Genomic DNA, 17,083 nt, shown 5'->3' on the forward strand with positions numbered 1-17,083 from the left:
CAGGAGCACCCGTGGGACCTGACAGAGCCAAGTGTGACTAAACCATGGAAACATAGTATAGCATGGACACGGTAGAAACCACATTATAAGGTTAAGGAAAATTACAGCAGGCTCCGGGCCTCAGAGCAAGAAACAAGCTGAGCTGATTCAGGCTGCTAAGAAAGCAAAGCGTGTGAAACAGGACTCGCAGCCAAGGCCAGCAGATACAGATAACATTCCAATCCACAGACGACAAAGGGACCAGCTGCAGAAATGTCTAATACATCCTCATAATTCAGAGCTGCACAGCTCAAATTCGAGGTCTCTCAACATATGACGCGACCAAAGCAGACAATGCACAGTGAGCAGCGGTGGGAAAGGAGCACTGGTCCCAGGCCGACAGACACAGACAGCGACAAGTATGCAATAACGTAATACAAGTATTGCACCGATCAGGAGAGCCCGCTTATGAGCTAAGGTGGTGTACACAAGTTACAATGCAGACACATTGGGGGTCATTACGAGCTGGGCGGTAAGGGGTTAATGGCGCCGGCGCCATTAACCCCTTACCGCCCTATTATGAGTCTGCTTGCGGGACCCGCAGAGGGCGCCTGGTAAAACCAGGTGCCCTTAGCAGGTCCTGCTAGCAGACCAGGGAGCTAACAACCCATTTCCAGCCCTATGGGGGCTTGAATGGGGATGTACCAAAACCAGGTTCCTCGAATGAGGAATTACCGGGTCTTCCAAGGTTGGAATGGCCCGGTAAGTCCTCATTTGAGGAACCCGGTACCCGGTAAGGAGGTAACCATGCCGCAAATTGCGGCATGGTTACCTCCAACCCCGTAATGACCCAATAGTCATTCTTGTTACCTTGAAGAGATACCTAGAGAGCTGAGGACCTTTGCGGTTCCCAGGCCTGGGGGACGTCAGCTCTAGCCAAATCACAGTTTAATACCCTTGGGTTTGGTAGCAACAGGCAAGAACCAATGGTAAATCCACCACACTGCAACATTGTTATAGCTAGTGACTTGGGAATGGGACCAAGCCAGCTACCCGACATGCAAGAGCCAGTAGAGTAACATCTATATAGTCCACTATAGGCAGTATAATACTCAATACCCAATTGTGTGGTCTGATAGAGTGATGTCACAACCTGGACCCTTCTCCAGGAAACCTGACGTAATTGGGTTGTAAAACCGGCCTGCAAGCTGAGGAAGAGCGAGATGTGCATGGATTTTTAATACACCACAGTCTGAACTTGCCATTGACTGAGTCCTCTGTGCATTCTGGGGGAGGGTGTTGGGCTCTCCAAAGTCTGCAGACGTCTGGTGACCTTCTGGCATACCTGGGAGTTCGTCCCAACAGGGTTTTGACCCCTGAGCTTTCCTCAATCCTTCTTTTCCCTGGTATAATCTCCTGCCAGGGTATTGTTCTCTGTTCCAAAAAAAAGGGGTATGGACCGTCCCTTATTATCACTGTTACTACTTCCCCCTGGTTTACGCACCTGCCGGGGTAATGTCACTTTCTTGGTTGGGTGCGAGTCTCAGACTCCCTGTTTGCCTGGTTCACTAACCTGCCAGGGCTTCTCTGCTTTTTATTCACTTTCTCTTTTATCCAGTTTACAACACTACACCAGTATTTATTAACTTCACTTCCTTTACTTAAGCTCTTGCTCTCAATGATGTTTGTGTATACAATAGTTCCAGTGCCTTTACTTAGGCTCTTTCTCTCAACAAGATTCATACTGGCAACAATTCCAAAGTCTTTACTTGAGCTCTCTTCCATAGTACAGGTACACGGCATTCACCCAGATGCGCTCTGGTAACCAGCTCAGTCTCCCTGGGCTTACCGGCTGTGGATGGGGTCTTCTGTGTTTCACCGGCATCTGCGCTCCCAGCCCACTGACTGGTAGTGTGCCTTTCAAGTTGTTCACTTCCTCGATGTTCGGGAGCTCTGGCTGCTTGTAAAAGAAATGCAGAACTTCTGTCGACCTGATTCCTCTGCACACTGTGCCCATTGGCCACTGCGCTCTGTAGTATTCTCGCCTCTGGTGTCCTTCACAGTGTCGGCACAAGTCAGGTGCCTCTCCAGTCGCTGGCTCTCTCGTTCTCTCTCCCTCAGTTCACCTGTGTCCTTTTTAAAATGTCCCAGTATTGCTCTGCAGTTTCCAATGACTAGAACAGGTGTTGGCTTACTGTGTCTAGTCACCCTCATTACTCCATCCATCTTCCTCGTCTCAGTACCAAAGAGGGTCAGGGGGTACGTGAGGTTCTGTGCGAGAAAATCCTGGAAAGTCAGTATCTATATTACAATAAGCCATGTAGGAATGTTGCAATGGCACATGGTTGCCATTAAAAGTTATGCCTGAAGGGTTGTCTTGACTTAGTCTTTTTCTGTCTCCCTGGAGCTTGTCCTCTCCCATGTGGTCCTCCCACAGATAGTCTCCCCCGACCCCAGGATCAGAGTCAGGTAGCTTCTGCCTTTCCAGCCTTTCCATGGCCACGTAAGAGAGGTTTTCTTCCAGGGAATCAGTGCCAAGATTGTCAGATTCGTCCCACCCCATAGAATACACTGCTCTCCACAGTGCCTCTGACTTCTGCTGCATTCTCTGGGTCCATATCCAACATCGACATGCCAGCGCAGACAGCGCCGCTACAGCCCTCCTCCTGTTCAAGACTGTTCAAGACTTTGCAGGCTCAGAGACTGCAATTGGCCCTCTCCTAGAACTCTCTCTAAGGTGCTGCAATGCTCCTCTCTTGGCTCCCTCGTGGCATCTCCCCATCAGCATCCTCATCTTCAACATCTCCTCTAGTCAGCTGTCCTCATCTCATCAAGGGAAACTACTTGTTGCCAAGGAACAAGTTACTTACCAGTAACTGTTGTTCTCCAGCATGGGTCTGGCATGGATTCACATGCTCGTGAATATTCCCCGTCGTCAGGCTGGGAATCCTCATTAAAGAAAAGAAAAAAAGAAAATCGGTTTCAGTTTAGTTTCTGAACTGTCTTTCTCCTAATAACCAATCACTGGTCTGTGGGTCATACTTCCCCCAGCCAATGACTGCCCTCTACCTAAGCCCCTCCTCTGGCAGCCATCTTCAGATTTGATAGCACGTAAAGTGGCAGTAGGACCAAGAGAAGATCTGCAGAGGGGTAGGAGGGAGGGTTCGCATCTGAATCCATGAAGACCCATGCTGGAGAACAACAGTAACTTGTTCCTTCTCCAGCATGGGGTCTGGCATGGATTCACATGCTCATGAATACAAGAATACATAGCAGTACCCACATCCACAACCACGGGAGGTGGCAAGGCTCAACATTAAGCATTACATCAACTCATCATTAAGCATCTCTTACTTCCTCACCAGGCCCACCTTCAGGCGAACAGGTTGCGCAGCACTGCCTGGCCGACCCTGGACTCCTCCCTGGAATCCCGGTCGACGCAGTAGAATCTCGTGAAGGTGTGCGTCGACCTCCACGTAGCAGCCCTGCAGATGTCCAGTAAGGGCACACAAGACAGGAACACTGTGGTAGCAGCGATCGCTCTGGTTGAATGGGCTTTCGGACGGCCGGGCAACGGTCAGTTTGCCAACCGGTGACAGTGCATGATGCTGCCGGAGAGCCATCTAGAAATGGAGGCCTTCGAGAGGGCCTTCCCTTGGTTCACAGGTCCAAAGTTCACAAACAGCTGTGATGTCTTCCGAAGGGTCTTCGTGCAGTCCACGTAGAACTTCAGCGCTCTAGCCACATCCAGCGAGTGCAAAGTCCTCTCAGCTGGCGACGAAGGCGACGGGAAGAAAACAGGTAACATCAAGGGCTCGTTGAGATGGAAGTCCGACGGCACCTTGGACATGAAGGAGGGGTGCGTCCTCTGCACTACCCTCGTCTTGTAGAATGTCAGGTATGGTGGTTTACAGGAGAGGGCCTGGATCTCTCCCACTCAGTGTCAGGAGGTGATGGCCACAAGAAACGCTGTCTTCCACAATAGGAACTTCAATGGTGCTGAATGCAGAGGCTCGAATGGCGGCCCCATGAGCCTGCTCAGCACCACGTTGAGCTCCCACGCCGGGGCCGGAGCCTTCTCCAGCGGGAATGACCGGAACAGTCCTTTCATAAACTCCTTTACCAGGCGATGGGACCACAGAGATGATCGCCGCGGAGTTCTGGTGTAGCGGGAAAATCGCTGCTAGATGGATCTTGATGGAGGCATGAGCTAGCCCCGCCTTGGCCAGTGACCGTAGGTACGGCAGCACTTGAGGGGCCGTAGTCCGCTGAGGGTTAATCTTCTGTGCACGGCACCAGACAGAGAACCTCTTCCATTTGTGTCCATAGCACTTGTGGGTCGAGGACGCCTTGCCCTTTGCAAGCACCTCCTTGCAGTCCGCCGGGATATCGTACCCTCCAAATTCTAGTGCTGCAGGAGACAGGTCTGCAAGTTCAGCGACCCCGGGTCGTGGTGGAGGATGCCGCCTCCTTCTCTGGCGAGAAGATCCGCGTCTGTCGGCAGTTTGACTGGGGGCGGGGGGGCGGTGACATGTCCAGAAGGTCCGGGAACCAGATCTGCCTCGACCACGCCGGTGCGACGAGGATCATCCTGCAACGGGACCGTCTGAGTTGACTGATGAGTCGCAGCAGCAACGGCGGGAACGCATACAATAACAGGCTGTCCCAGGGGAATGAGAAGGCATCGCCCATGCTCCCCGGCTAGGGAAACCTGCTGGCGAACCTCCGGCACTTGGCGTTCATCGCCGTCGCGAATAGGTCGATCTGGCGATTGCCCCATCGTCGGAATAGGAGATCCACTTGATCCTGCCGCAGCTCCCACTTGTGGCACAAGCGCAGCTCCCTGCTGAGTGAGTCGGCAAAGGTGTTCTTTATTCCTGCCAAATGGAAGGGTGCCAGAAACATCCCTTGGGCGACGGCCCAGTGCCACAGATCCTGGGCTTCCTTGGATAGAGCTGGGGATCTAGTACCTCCCTGCTTCCAGATGTAGCACATTGTGGTTGTTTTGTCGGTGAAGATCCTTACCACCATGTCCTTGAGGGACGGAAGGAACGACCTGAGGGCCCAGAACATGGCTCAGAGCTCCAGGACATTGATGTGTAGTGACCTGTCCTCCGGGAGCCAAAGGCCTCTTGCGTGGAGATCTCCGGGTTGCGTACCCCATCCCTCCAGGGAGGCGTCCGTCGTCACTGTTTCCTGATATGCCGGGGTCTGGAAATCCATGCCCGCCGTCAGATGCGCGCCGGTGCTCCACCACTGGATCGCTTGGCGGAAGGTCTCCTTGAGTGAGATCCCGTCTTTGAAGCTGCCCGTCGCTTGCATCCAACGGGCGTCTAGGAACTCCTGCAATGGTCGCATCCGCAGTCTGCACAGGCGCACAAGGTAGATGCACGAGGACATCATGCCGAGCAGGGACTTGACGGATCTCACCCTGGCCACGTCCATAGCCGACAGCCGTTTGCCCTTTGCCCAGGATGCCTTTCGTCCTTTCCTCCGACAGAGAAGCCAATCGCGCCACTGTGTCGAGCCTGGCTCCCAGGAACAGGGCGACTTGCAACAGTACCAAGTGGGATTTCGCAAAGTTGATTGGGAATCCCAGATCCATGCACAGTTGAACGGTCTTCCCTGTGTGATAGACAGCGAGTTCTCTTGACTTTGCCCGGATGAGCCAATCGTCCAGGCAGGGGTAGACGTGGATCCCCTGCAGGCGCAGGTGCAGCCGCGCCGCCACTGGTGCTAGGCACATGGTCCACACCCTGGGCTCCGACTTCAATCCAAAAGGAAGGACCTTGAACTGATAGTGCCGCCCACAAATCGCAGGAACTTTCGATGTCCTTTTATAATGGAGATGTGAAAGTAGGCATCCTCCAAGTCCAGCGACGATAGGAAGTCGCCTTCCTCCAGCTGTCCCAGTAAGTGCTGGAGGGTGGCCATCCGGAACTTCTGGGACTTGATGTACTTGTTTAGACGACGAAGTTCCAGGATGGGTCGCCAGCCGCCGGTCTTTTTCCTTACGAGGAAGCATCGTGAGTACACTCCGGAGCCCCAGAGCCTCTTTGGGACGAGTTTGATGGCTTCCTTTTTTAGCATCGCTCGTACCTCCAGTAGCGGTTGAGGGATGTGGTTTTCCTTCCTGGCCACAGGTGGAATATGGGGACACTTCCTTAGAAATTCCAGAGTGTGCCCGCGGGCCAGGGCATCCAGCACCCAAGGGTCGGTGGAGATGGACTCCCACACGGGGTGCTCAGGTTGGGGCCCAACGCTACGGCCAGTTCAGTCCTGCTTGGCCGCGGCCTTGGCCTCCTTGGCGACGAGATCCTCCTGTCTTGCCGTGTCCTCTGTAGGCCTCCTGTGACGAGGAGCGGGCCGCCTGGCGGTACGACGAGGAGCCGCCGCCAAATCCTTTGGAGGCCCCTTGCTTGCCTCTGGTGTTCTGAAAGGACGGCCGTCGCTGTTGAAGAACACCCAAGGCCCGAGCCGTCTCTGTGTCCGCCTTGATGGCCTGCAGTGACTCGTCCACAGCCTTGCCGAACAGGTTCTTCACGTCGAAGGGCATGTCCAGAACCCTGGTCTGAACGTCCTGGCGGAAATCGGTTGCCTTGTGCCAGCCGCACTGACAAAGGCAAACGCTGTTGCCCATCTGGCGAAAACCAGTGTCAGCAATGTCCGTGGCCACCGTAATGGCGTGGTTCGCAGCCACCTCGCCTTCCTGTAGGATCTCCAAGGCCTCAGCCCTCTTGTCGTCTGAGAGGAAGTCCAGCAGGGGAGCGGTCTTAAATCACAGCTCCTTGTCGTAGCGTGCCACAATCGCGAGGGCGTTGGCCGCTTCAATCGTCGTCGCCGCAGACGAGATGACCCGCCGTCTCATGGCGTCCAGTTTCTTCCCCTCGCCGTCCGGCGTCGAAGTTGAAGCCGTCGCCCCCGCCGCTTTCTTCTTGGCTGCCGTGGAGACGACCGAATCCGGGGACAGCTGCGCCCTAAGGCACATGGGGCGGAGTCCAGGACCCAGTACTTCTTCTCGTACCGTTCCCTCTTAGCAGGAGCCGTGGACAGGTTCTTCAGGAGCGTTAGCCCCTCATCCCAGATGTCATCCAGTAGTGGAACTGAGAGGACCATCTTCCTCTTGGCCTCACGCCATTAGTAGAGGAAACCTTCCTTCTTCTGTTCTTTGGGGCAGAGCTGGAAGAGCTCAGATGCCCTGGCGATCATGGCGTGGAAGGAGCCAATTTCGTCGGGCGGGGAGGCCCAAGCGGGTGGTGATGGAAGGTCCATTCCGTCGTCACCACCGTCGTCATCCGTCCCCATCGTCACCGTCTCCGTTCCCGTCTCATCCCTCGGAACAGGGGAAGGACTTGAGGGCTGTGAAGGCCGTAGGGGGGGAGGGTGAGTTCTCCTCCGCTTGCTTGATGAACTTCCTGATGGTCCAGGCTCCGCTGGATCGTCCGTTGGGGCTAAGTGCAACCTTGTCCTCATCTCCATACACAAGGCCTGAATCGCTATCAAGATTGCTCCCGAGTTGTCTTGTGGCATCGGACGCGGCTGCGATGGGAGCAACGGTTGGGGAGCAGGATCCTCTGTCCCTTCCACAGCTCGTGGCTCCTTGGCACCGCCGTCGCTTTCTTGGTACGCCTCGTCGGGATCTCTCCCGTAGGACGAGACCTCCTCGAACTTCTTGTTCACGATCTTTGCGACGCCAGCCAGCTCCTTTTACGGAGGCGGAATGCGAGTCTGTAATGGCCACTGCCACCCCCCCTCTTTTTCCGCCTGGGGTTTCACGAGGGTCTTATCGATGGGCTGAAAAGAGGATTCCCAACGCGGTGGCAGTGAAATTCTAGGCCCCGAGGTCGCCTCCACTGGGGTAGCCTCCGCAGGCTTCGCCAGGGCCACCACGACTCCCCCGATAGAGGCCTTAACCGGGTGACTCTGGGCCTTCGCGACCTTGGGCACGTCTGAGGCCTTCACCTTGGAGGGAGGGTCACCGCCTCGCTCCCCCTCGGTTGTCTCTGTTGGGATCGACCTGGGCTTCTCCTGAAACGTACCCGGGTTCTCTGACTTCCTCTTCCCCGAGCCAGAGCATTGGCTCTTGGTTGATGGCGTCGGTGATAATGCGCCCTGCCTGGCAGCCGAGGAGCCCGACAGATCGGCACTCCTGGTGCCCGCGGACTCGCAGTGCTTTGCCTTTTATTGGGCCCCCGTCACCTGCTGCTGGGCTCTTCCCTTCCAGCCAGTTGGTGAGGCGGATTCGACGATCCTTCATAGTCCGTTCGGACATGTTCTTGCAAAACACACAGTCCTTCTCCATGTGCGTTTTGTCTTCGTGAAGGCAGTAGAGGCATCGAGAATGCTCATCCCCCTTGAAGACGTTCTGTAATCTGCATCCAGGTCAGCTCCTGAACAGCTTGGATCCGGGCGTCTTGTTTCCTTTGTCCTGGGCCATGTCCACGCAGGGTAGGCCTCAAAGATCTTCCGGAATCCTCCAAGAAGCGAAACTCAACGAAAACGTTGCCCTTGAGGGGCGTAGAAAATTCCGAAATGGATCCCCGTTGATCGGAAGTAGAAACAGTGGAGCTTGAGGCTTGATTGACCGAAAAAATGAGTGTTAACTCTGAAAAACCGCAAAACGCAGTAAAAGCTCGAGAGCTATAGCATAAGGACTCCCAACACTTGAACGTGCGGTAAAAATCTGAAGATGGCTGCCAGAGGAGGGGCTTAGATAGAGGGCAGTCATTGGCTGGGGGCAGTATGACCCAGAGACCAGTGATTGGTTATTAGGAGAAAGACAGTTTGGAAACAAAACTGAAACTGATTTTTTCTTTACCGAGGATTCCCAGCTTGACGTCGGGGAATATTCATGAGCATGTGAATCCATGCCAGATCCCATGCTGGAGAAGTTATGGTATCCTGGGTCACAGGTAAGTGAGGCAGCACACAGGAACCATGAAGAACCGAGGTAAGTACAAAAAGAAATGTACTTTATTGTTTCAGGGTTCAAGTAAAGAATTAACAGGACAGCAAGGAGTATGCATCCTTCATGTCAAAACTACCATCCTGAAGTCCTAACCAACCGTCCATCTCAGAATCTCCAGCCCCTTCTATTTCACATTCCATCAGGCCTTGCAATAGCAGCGGACCCTTCATATAACAAAGGGATCAACACTAGCAGAGGGCCAGAGAAGTAAATGGGAGAGGGACATGGGCAGAGAAGTGGTCAAGACTCTATGGACAACAATGTGCAAGGGAGCCTATAAAAAGTCTATAGCGTGCCAATATAAAATGCATGGGGCCAAACTGCTACATAGGTTGCAGTATGACTCGGTACGGCTCTCCAAAACGTTCCCCACGGTAAATCCGAGGTGTTGGCAGGGATGTGGTCAAACAGCTACTTCTTGGCATATGTGGGGGTTTTGCGCAAAGGCGCATGCTTATTGGAAGAAAGTCTTAGGATGGCTTAAGGGGGGGTGGGAGGGACAGACAGGAGGCAGGTCCCTCTATTAGTTCTGTTTGGGTTGGAAGAAGATGGGGGCAGGGAGTGGAAGACCCTCCCATATATGGTTCATTTTATGTGGTTATCTGCCAGAGCCTGTTGGGTTATTGTTTGGAAAAGGGAATGTTTAACAACCGAATGGAATTGGGCTAACAAGGCTAAGGTAATATACTTGATGGAGCATTAACTCATTGATACATGGTGGAGGGAGGGGCTCCAGGGAGGGAGAGTGGTCCTCTTTTCTACAGAAATATATATATATTTTTTATTTTGCCACAGGAAACACATACTATAAAGTCTCTCCATTGATGGGATGTGAATTGAAACTAATAACAAAAAAACTGTTTTTCCATCTTGCCACCTTTTCCAGAAAACAACCCTCTTGCTTCCTATGGTTGGCTACACCAAGAGTATCACATAAAATCTGAGCACATGCGTTAACATTTCTTAGCTAGTATTCCTTATTGTCAACTAAGTATGTACTAATTTCTTCATAACCAAGAGCCTCCTTACCACCTGTTTCGCCACTACTACCAAACTGATAAATTATGCCCCAAATGGACTGAAAACTTTCTACCTTTTTTTCTATTCCTTAAACATCGGGCTAGCTAACCCTGCAAGTCTTTCTTTCTTCCGGGCCCCATCCTCCCAATGCTCTTTAACTTCCTTTCCCTCTTCCCCAACAATCTTCATTCTTTACCCCATACCTTCAAAGGAGCAGTACCAACATCGCAAGCAGAAACTGAGGTTTTCTTTCTTCCTTCAGGCTGCTCTGAGCCCCACGGGTAACACATCACTACCACTTTCTTGTCGTTCCCAGTCTTGGGGCCCCGAAAGCAACTTGTTCCCAATCCTTTACTGCTGGAAATGGTGTTCAAGGTGTGGCCCACATCTGTCCCTTTCTCATTGTGCACAAGAATGGGTTCCTGAAGTTGGTCAACTGCTATCTGCTCAGTGACACCTTCAGAGGGGGTTCTTGTGTCCGCACACCACACTCTTCCTAAACGGTCTGGTGATTCTGGTCGGGGGCATTGCTCCACCACAATATTTTCCCTTTCTTTAGAAATGAGAGAATGGCAGCTACCAATTGTCAATTTCTTCATGCTGCCCTGTAGGCTGGGTTGATGTGGGTGGGTAGTCCCCTGAAGTGATCCTCTTGCGTCCCTTGAAGAAATGATCTTGGGAAGCCGCTTTGAATTTTCTCTGTTGACATGTACCATCATGGCCTTCAAGGATGTGCTCCATGGATGTCAGAAGTCACCAAAAATGTTAATCTTCAAGATGTTCTGCCCTCACCGTCATCTTTTTAGTTGAGCAGAGCAGTATTCTATACAATTCACGACTATAATGAGTACATTTTTAAGCGAAAAGTGATGGGACAAAATCTGTAGCCCAGAGATTGAATATACTGCATTGCCAAGTTACAGTGCCTGACATAAAATATGGGCAAATTATGTGCAACGGCGGATGTCATAATAGCCCTATGACACACTAGCTTTATTATGCTTGCTGACATTCTGGAACTGCCACGGTTTGTCTGTATGGCCAGGCTCTATGATGGTGTTTGGGGAATCATACCATGCAATTACACCGTTTATGCCAGGCTCTTTGATAGTGTAATTACACCTTCTGTGTTTAAAGAAAAGGTGTCCTATCAATCCCAGGCTAGTTCCATTGCATTTCCACATAGCACTGGTCTGTTGGTGTTAAAAACCTTTAGCATTGAGTATTTCTTCACACACTGACAAAATGAAAGTTTGGATTCTGCTTAAAGATTATCCATATTAGCCAATTGTACTCCTACATAGATAAAAGATCTATGCCAAAATGCATAATCTTTACTGTTCTGTTATCAACTTACATTTTATAGGCAAAATATTCAAAAATTAAGCAGTAACTCCAATCCAAGATCAATTGAGATGTATCCCTTATTGTAGACCAGAATCACAAATGCCACACTTTGTAGACTAACTACTAACAGACATGCTCAGAGAAAAGCAGCCCAACTAGACTTGTTACTGACACCCTCACTACATACCTCCTCTTCGGTAGGCAATTAGTAATTGAGTCCCGATAGACTACACATCAGAATGCAGTGCCTTTAGGTAGATGTGCTTCCAGGGTTCCCAATTCCATAATGGGAGGATGGTAATTGCCTTTTTATCCGGGATTGCGAGCTGTAATCTTGAAACTGCAATTCTCTCATTAAGGGTCTTACTAAGGAAACCACTGGTATGCGTGAGAAAATCCATCTGAATGTTGATTAAGAATATGGGACCTTCTTACTGTGTTATGCACTGGTGACTATTGTACTGTATAATTTATCCTGTTGGTCATGTCAATTGTGTATGCAATTCGGCTGGCCTGTTTCTTCTAAATATATATTTTTTTTAAAAAAGAAAATCCGTCTGAATACTCGGTTGAGCCACCAGATTGAGCCGGTACAAATGCTCTGGGTTCAATGCACAGTGTCTTGCAGGGAAGGGGAACAAACAGACGCATCTGTTATTCTGTGATGGACCTATTAACTGAAGTCTTTGTGACAGTTTTAGGTCATGACATAGGATTGGTCACTGAGCATGTGAGAGAGTGGAAGGTTTCCAGAATAAGGCACTAACTGTAGAGCGTATTCTGAGAAAGTCAACCTTACTTGCAAGTCAACCAGGAAAAGATGGACGGGGGGCGCTGTTGCCCACAGGAGAAGATGGCCGCTCCTGTGTGAGCTCCGGAGAGAACCAGGGCCGTATTGCAAATATAACCGTTCAACGGATCCGGTTATACAAATGCGAAGCATGGAATGAATGGCAACGGCTGGTCAGCACGGCTGTGAAGTCTGGGAGGCAGTGGTGGCTGGACTTCCGTGATACAGTGGCACGTTCATTCCGCGGGCGGCGGCGGATGGGCCCTTGGATCGGGCCGGGGCTGAGGGGGGGGGGGGGAGCACGGCGTGGGGAAGGCGCAATCCGCGCTCTGGACGTTGCAGACCCATCATCATTAGGGCCCGCGCCGGGTGCTCCGCTCCGCGTCGAGCGCCTGCTGGGTCCCCCCCTTCCCGCTGGCCCTCGGAGCTCCCCCCCGACTACTCGCCCCACCGAGAGCTGCTAGGCGGAGAACTCCCAGCCTCCCGACCAGCGATAGGAAACTGCAGACAGACCGCGGGAGCAGACACCGCCCCGCCTACCGGAACACAGATAAGTGGGGCAGCGGGGAGGAGGTAGCAGCACTGCATGCGACGCGGGTCCCAACCCTGTGGCTCTGTACAATACAACGGGGACGAGGCATGGAATCACGGAGGGAGCGGTTCCTGCTATGTGTTGAGGAACGTATGATCTCCCAAGCTGCGCTTTCGGGGCTGGCGGCGGCGTAGGCCTTTCACTGCAACTCTGGTGCTGGGCCATTGCTCAGGCCTCCACAAAAATCAATCTATAAAAAAGGTTACTGGCCTGGTCAAAGTTGCCTGCTAAACGTGTGACGAGTGGGTTTGGCCAAGAGTGCAGTGCACACATCTCGACTGCACACACCATTGCTAACGCGTGCAGGTTAGAGAAGACAGAGTACAACACAATCTGAGGCAGACTCGATTGACCACAAAGCATGGGATAATGCCCAAGAATTTCGGACCTAAGAAGAATAAGGGGGCTATCGACAAATACACCACATCTATCCAGAAGAACTCAACGGCCGAGATGGAGGAACCAATGACCCCGATTGAGCAGCAGGGCCCACCATCCACTCAGATGGACCCGCAGGCGGTCTTCCTCGCAATGCAGCAGAGGTTCACAGCTCTGAACGACAAATTGAATGGGATTACCGCTAATGTGGCATACATGAAGTCAAAATTGGATAAAACAACGACACGTATTACGGAGGCGGAAACTAGAATATCGGGCACTGAAGACGCGCTTGAGGCCCTGAAAAGTACGGTATCTACGATGGCGATTGAACTTGGAACGATAAAGACTAAGTATGAGGACCTAGAAGCGAGGTCAAGACGCAACAATATTCGCATTTTAGGGGTGCCTGAAGAGGCGATGAAGGGCTCCATGGAGAAAGGTGCTGAGGCCCTCCTTCGCACACTGCTGGGTGACCCCGGGTGGTCATCAATGTTCATTATTGAGTGTGCTCACAGATCCCTGGCTCCGAAGCTGAAACCGGGAGCATACCCAAGGCCAATAATTGCACGTGTGCTGAACTACAGGGACAGGGACCTGATACTGCGCGCAGCAAGGGAAAAGCAGGAGCTGAGATGGGAGACCAGCGTGATACGGATCTACCCCGACTTCACACTAGCGGTGCAGCAGGGGAGAAAACAATTTAATGGCGTCAAGAAACTGCTCCGGGAGCGACAAGTCCAATACGCCATGCTGTACCCAGCTAGACTCAAGATTCAGTACAAAAACAAAGTCCACTTCTTCACCTTCCCCGAGGAAGCCGCCAATTTTGTAGAGTCGCATATCCCCACGGTGCCAGGGAGCACTGAAGCTAATAGTCAGGATTGACTTTCACGAAGGTGCATCGACAGAATTTTCAGTCGACGTGTCACTTGCTTTATATAATCAACTTCCCCTAGTGGGGTTACATTGAGTGAGGGCGGGAAGATCTCTATTTGTATGATAAGCTTTGCCGCAAAATTTCCCGTTGCCAACCACATGTGAGAGAGCAACGCCGGATCCGGTTCTCCGTATGTAAAGTTTGGAAGAGTATAGGCCCTCGGAATCTCCGCAGGCCCCCCTGTAGCAGGTGCATATGCAGAAAGTTGGCGGGAGGGATTGGGATCCAATAAGCACAGTAGATGTTTGGGGTACTGTGAGGGTGGGGGTGGGGGTGGGGGTGGGGGGGGGGGGGGGGGGGGGAGTTAGACATGTCGGGAAATAGTTATGTTACATATGGGAAGAAAGTAAAAAAGCACACAGTTAATGTACATTGGCAAATTTGGAAACACTGTGAAACAATTTTTTGCACACACATACCTGCAATCACCTTATAGGGAATGGCTGGTACAAACACCGAAAATATTAAGATAATGAGCTGGAATGTTCGAGGTCTGGGCTCAAGGGTTAAGAAGCGGAAAATTACAGCATATATCAACAGACATACCCCACAGATTCTTTTCTTACAAGAAACACACATTGGACCGCAACATGGGGGACAGTTGGTGCCGAATTGGGGTACCCACCAATATTTCACTACTTATTCGAAGAAGGCTAGAGGTACGGCAATCTTAGTGCACAGAACCCTCCGATTTACCTGCAAGGAGGTGGAGTGCGATACGGGGGGCAGATGTGTCTTGGTACACGGCACTCTGCGAGATAAAGAGGTAGTTCTCCTAAATGTATATGGGCCTAATGTGGACGACCCAGAGTTTCACTCCGAAGTCTTTGGGAAACTGGCACATTACCCTACTGCCCATCTGATTTGCGGGGGGACTTTAATACCATTCTCGGTGTGGACATGGACCGCACCTCGACACAAGCGAGAGCATTATCTAAAGCTGCTCAGGCAATTATCGCTCACATGGCAGACTTAGGACTGAAGGATGTATGGAGGACACTACACCCCTCTGAGAGGAGATACACGTATTACTCAACTGTGCACGATATGCACTCCAGGATAGATATGTGGTTGACGGATAACACAGTGTTAGCCTGGGTTGTCGACTCTCAGATGCTCCCCAGGACTTACTCTGACCATTCCCCCATTTTGATAGAGTTGCGAATACCCGGCGAAGCAGTGGGCAGGCCTCCATGGAGGTTCAAACCGGCCGCATTACGTGATCTGGTCTATAAGAATGCAATGGACCAGCATATACAAGAGTATTCTGAATTTTACGAGAACTCAGTGCCCTCCCTTGCGACACTGTGGCAAGCATTCAAAGTGTATATAAGAGGTGCATCCATATCTAAGGAGAGTGGCATCCTCAAAGATATTAGGAATAGGCTGCAACGGCTTGAGGCGCAAATAACGTTATCACAATCCCAATATGTGCTTAATCCATCACCACAACTCACGTTGGATATAAAAAATAAGCTAGAGGAATACACGGAGGCAGCGAACCAAGAGATCCGCTACTTCGACAGACCAGAGGCTGCACGCTGCTACGGTGAAAGTGAACGTCCGGGGAGGTTGCTAGCCAGAGCAGTCAGGGGAGAAAGGGGGTCAACAGATATCCCATGTATACTTACACCAGAAGGCTCGGTCACCACTGATCAGGCCAAGATACGCGACACATTTCATAAATTCTACGAAGAACTCTATTCACCCCAATCCGACGCCACTGATGCGGAGATCGATCAATATCTCTCCCGGATCCCGACAACACTTCTGGCTGAAGGTACGAGAGACTCATTGGAGGCTCCGATATCTGAGGCAGAAATAATTGGGGCAATTGAAGCTCTCCCTAATGGGAAGGCTCTGGGCACCGATGGCCTTAGTGCAGAATTTTACAAAGAGTTTAAGCACCTTCTAGTTCCCAGACTGCTAGCAATGTGGACCGAAGCGTTGGAAAGGGGAGAGCTCCCTGAGACTACAAGGGAGGCAGTGATAACGTTACTGCTTAAGACAGGAAAATCCCCGGAGGACTGTGGGTCGTACAGACCTCTCTCGTTAATTAATACGGATGCAAAATTATTAGCCAAAATACTCGCCACAAGGTTAACACCTTGGATGCCATATATGGTCCACGAGGATCAGGCTGGATTCATTCCCGGCAGGTCCACAGCTACTAACATTAGAAGATGTCATGAGGTTATGACCACGGCACCCCAAGACCAGCAGGCGATAGCTGTGTCATTGGACATGCGCAAGGCTTTTGATACGGTGTCCTGGCCTTTCCTGTTCGGGGTGCTGCGAAACTATGGGTTTGGACCGAACTTCTTGAAATGGATAAAGTTGTTATACTCATCCCCACAGGCCAAGATTAGAGTTAACGGTGCCCTAACAGAAAAACTTGAACTGCTAGGGGGCACTAGATATGGTTGCCCACTATCACCATTACTGTTTGCCTTAATAATAGAGCCATTGGCGGATATATTGAGGGCCCACTCCGGCGCATACGGGCTAAAAATTGGTGCTACACTACACATCATAAATCTATACGCAGATGACATTTTGCTGTACCTGAGAGAACCAGACAGAACATTGGGGAGGGTCCTGTCCATAGTGGAACAATTTGGTAGATTTCCGGGCCTATGACTTAACCCTAACAAATCAGAAGTGTTTCCTATTACTGAAGTCACTGGCAAACCGCGCGACCTGCATGGCTAACAGTGGTGCCCGACACATATACTGTTCTTGGGAGCATGTATAGCTAGGACTGCACAATTATCTCGGGCATTGAATTATAACCTGCTGGGGGATTCACTGTGTTTGAAATTGAAACGCTGGGGGGTTCTCCCTATTTCCATGATGGGTAGGATCGCCCTGGTAAAAATGATAATTCTCCCAAAGCTGTTCTACTTATTTAATACAGTGCCGGTTTGCCCAGGTCGGGCTCTATTCACTAAAATGTCGGGTGCGTGTGCTTCATTTGTGTGGGGTGGTCACCCTAGGGTGAGCTGGAGGGCACTTACCAATGAATACTCCAAAGGCGGCTTGATGGCACCAGACCTTGAACTTTACTAT

At 51.3% G+C, this 17,083-nt stretch overlaps 1 protein-coding gene across 2 annotated transcripts in view; it reads right to left on the bottom strand.

Annotated features, from left to right (window-relative positions):
* Positions 1 to 17,083, bottom strand: part of LOC138491768 (tripartite motif-containing protein 59-like) — a 152,147-nt gene that overhangs the window by 109,012 nt on the left and 26,052 nt on the right. The window contains exon 1 of one of the 2 annotated variants that reach the window (XM_069618467.1): positions 10,171 to 10,904. The exons of the other annotated variant lie outside the window; for it this stretch is intronic. Coding sequence (XP_069474568.1) covers positions 10,171 to 10,686 — 516 coding nt within the window. The 5' untranslated portion in view covers positions 10,687 to 10,904. Of the gene's footprint in view, positions 1 to 10,170; positions 10,905 to 17,083 lie in introns of those variants that run through there. 2 annotated transcript variants of the gene reach the window in all.

This window comes from Ambystoma mexicanum, chromosome 10 (genome assembly GCF_040938575.1).
Source record: "Ambystoma mexicanum isolate Mex_15411 chromosome 10, UKY_AmexF1_1, whole genome shotgun sequence".
Lineage (NCBI taxonomy): Eukaryota > Metazoa > Chordata > Amphibia > Caudata > Ambystomatidae > Ambystoma > Ambystoma mexicanum.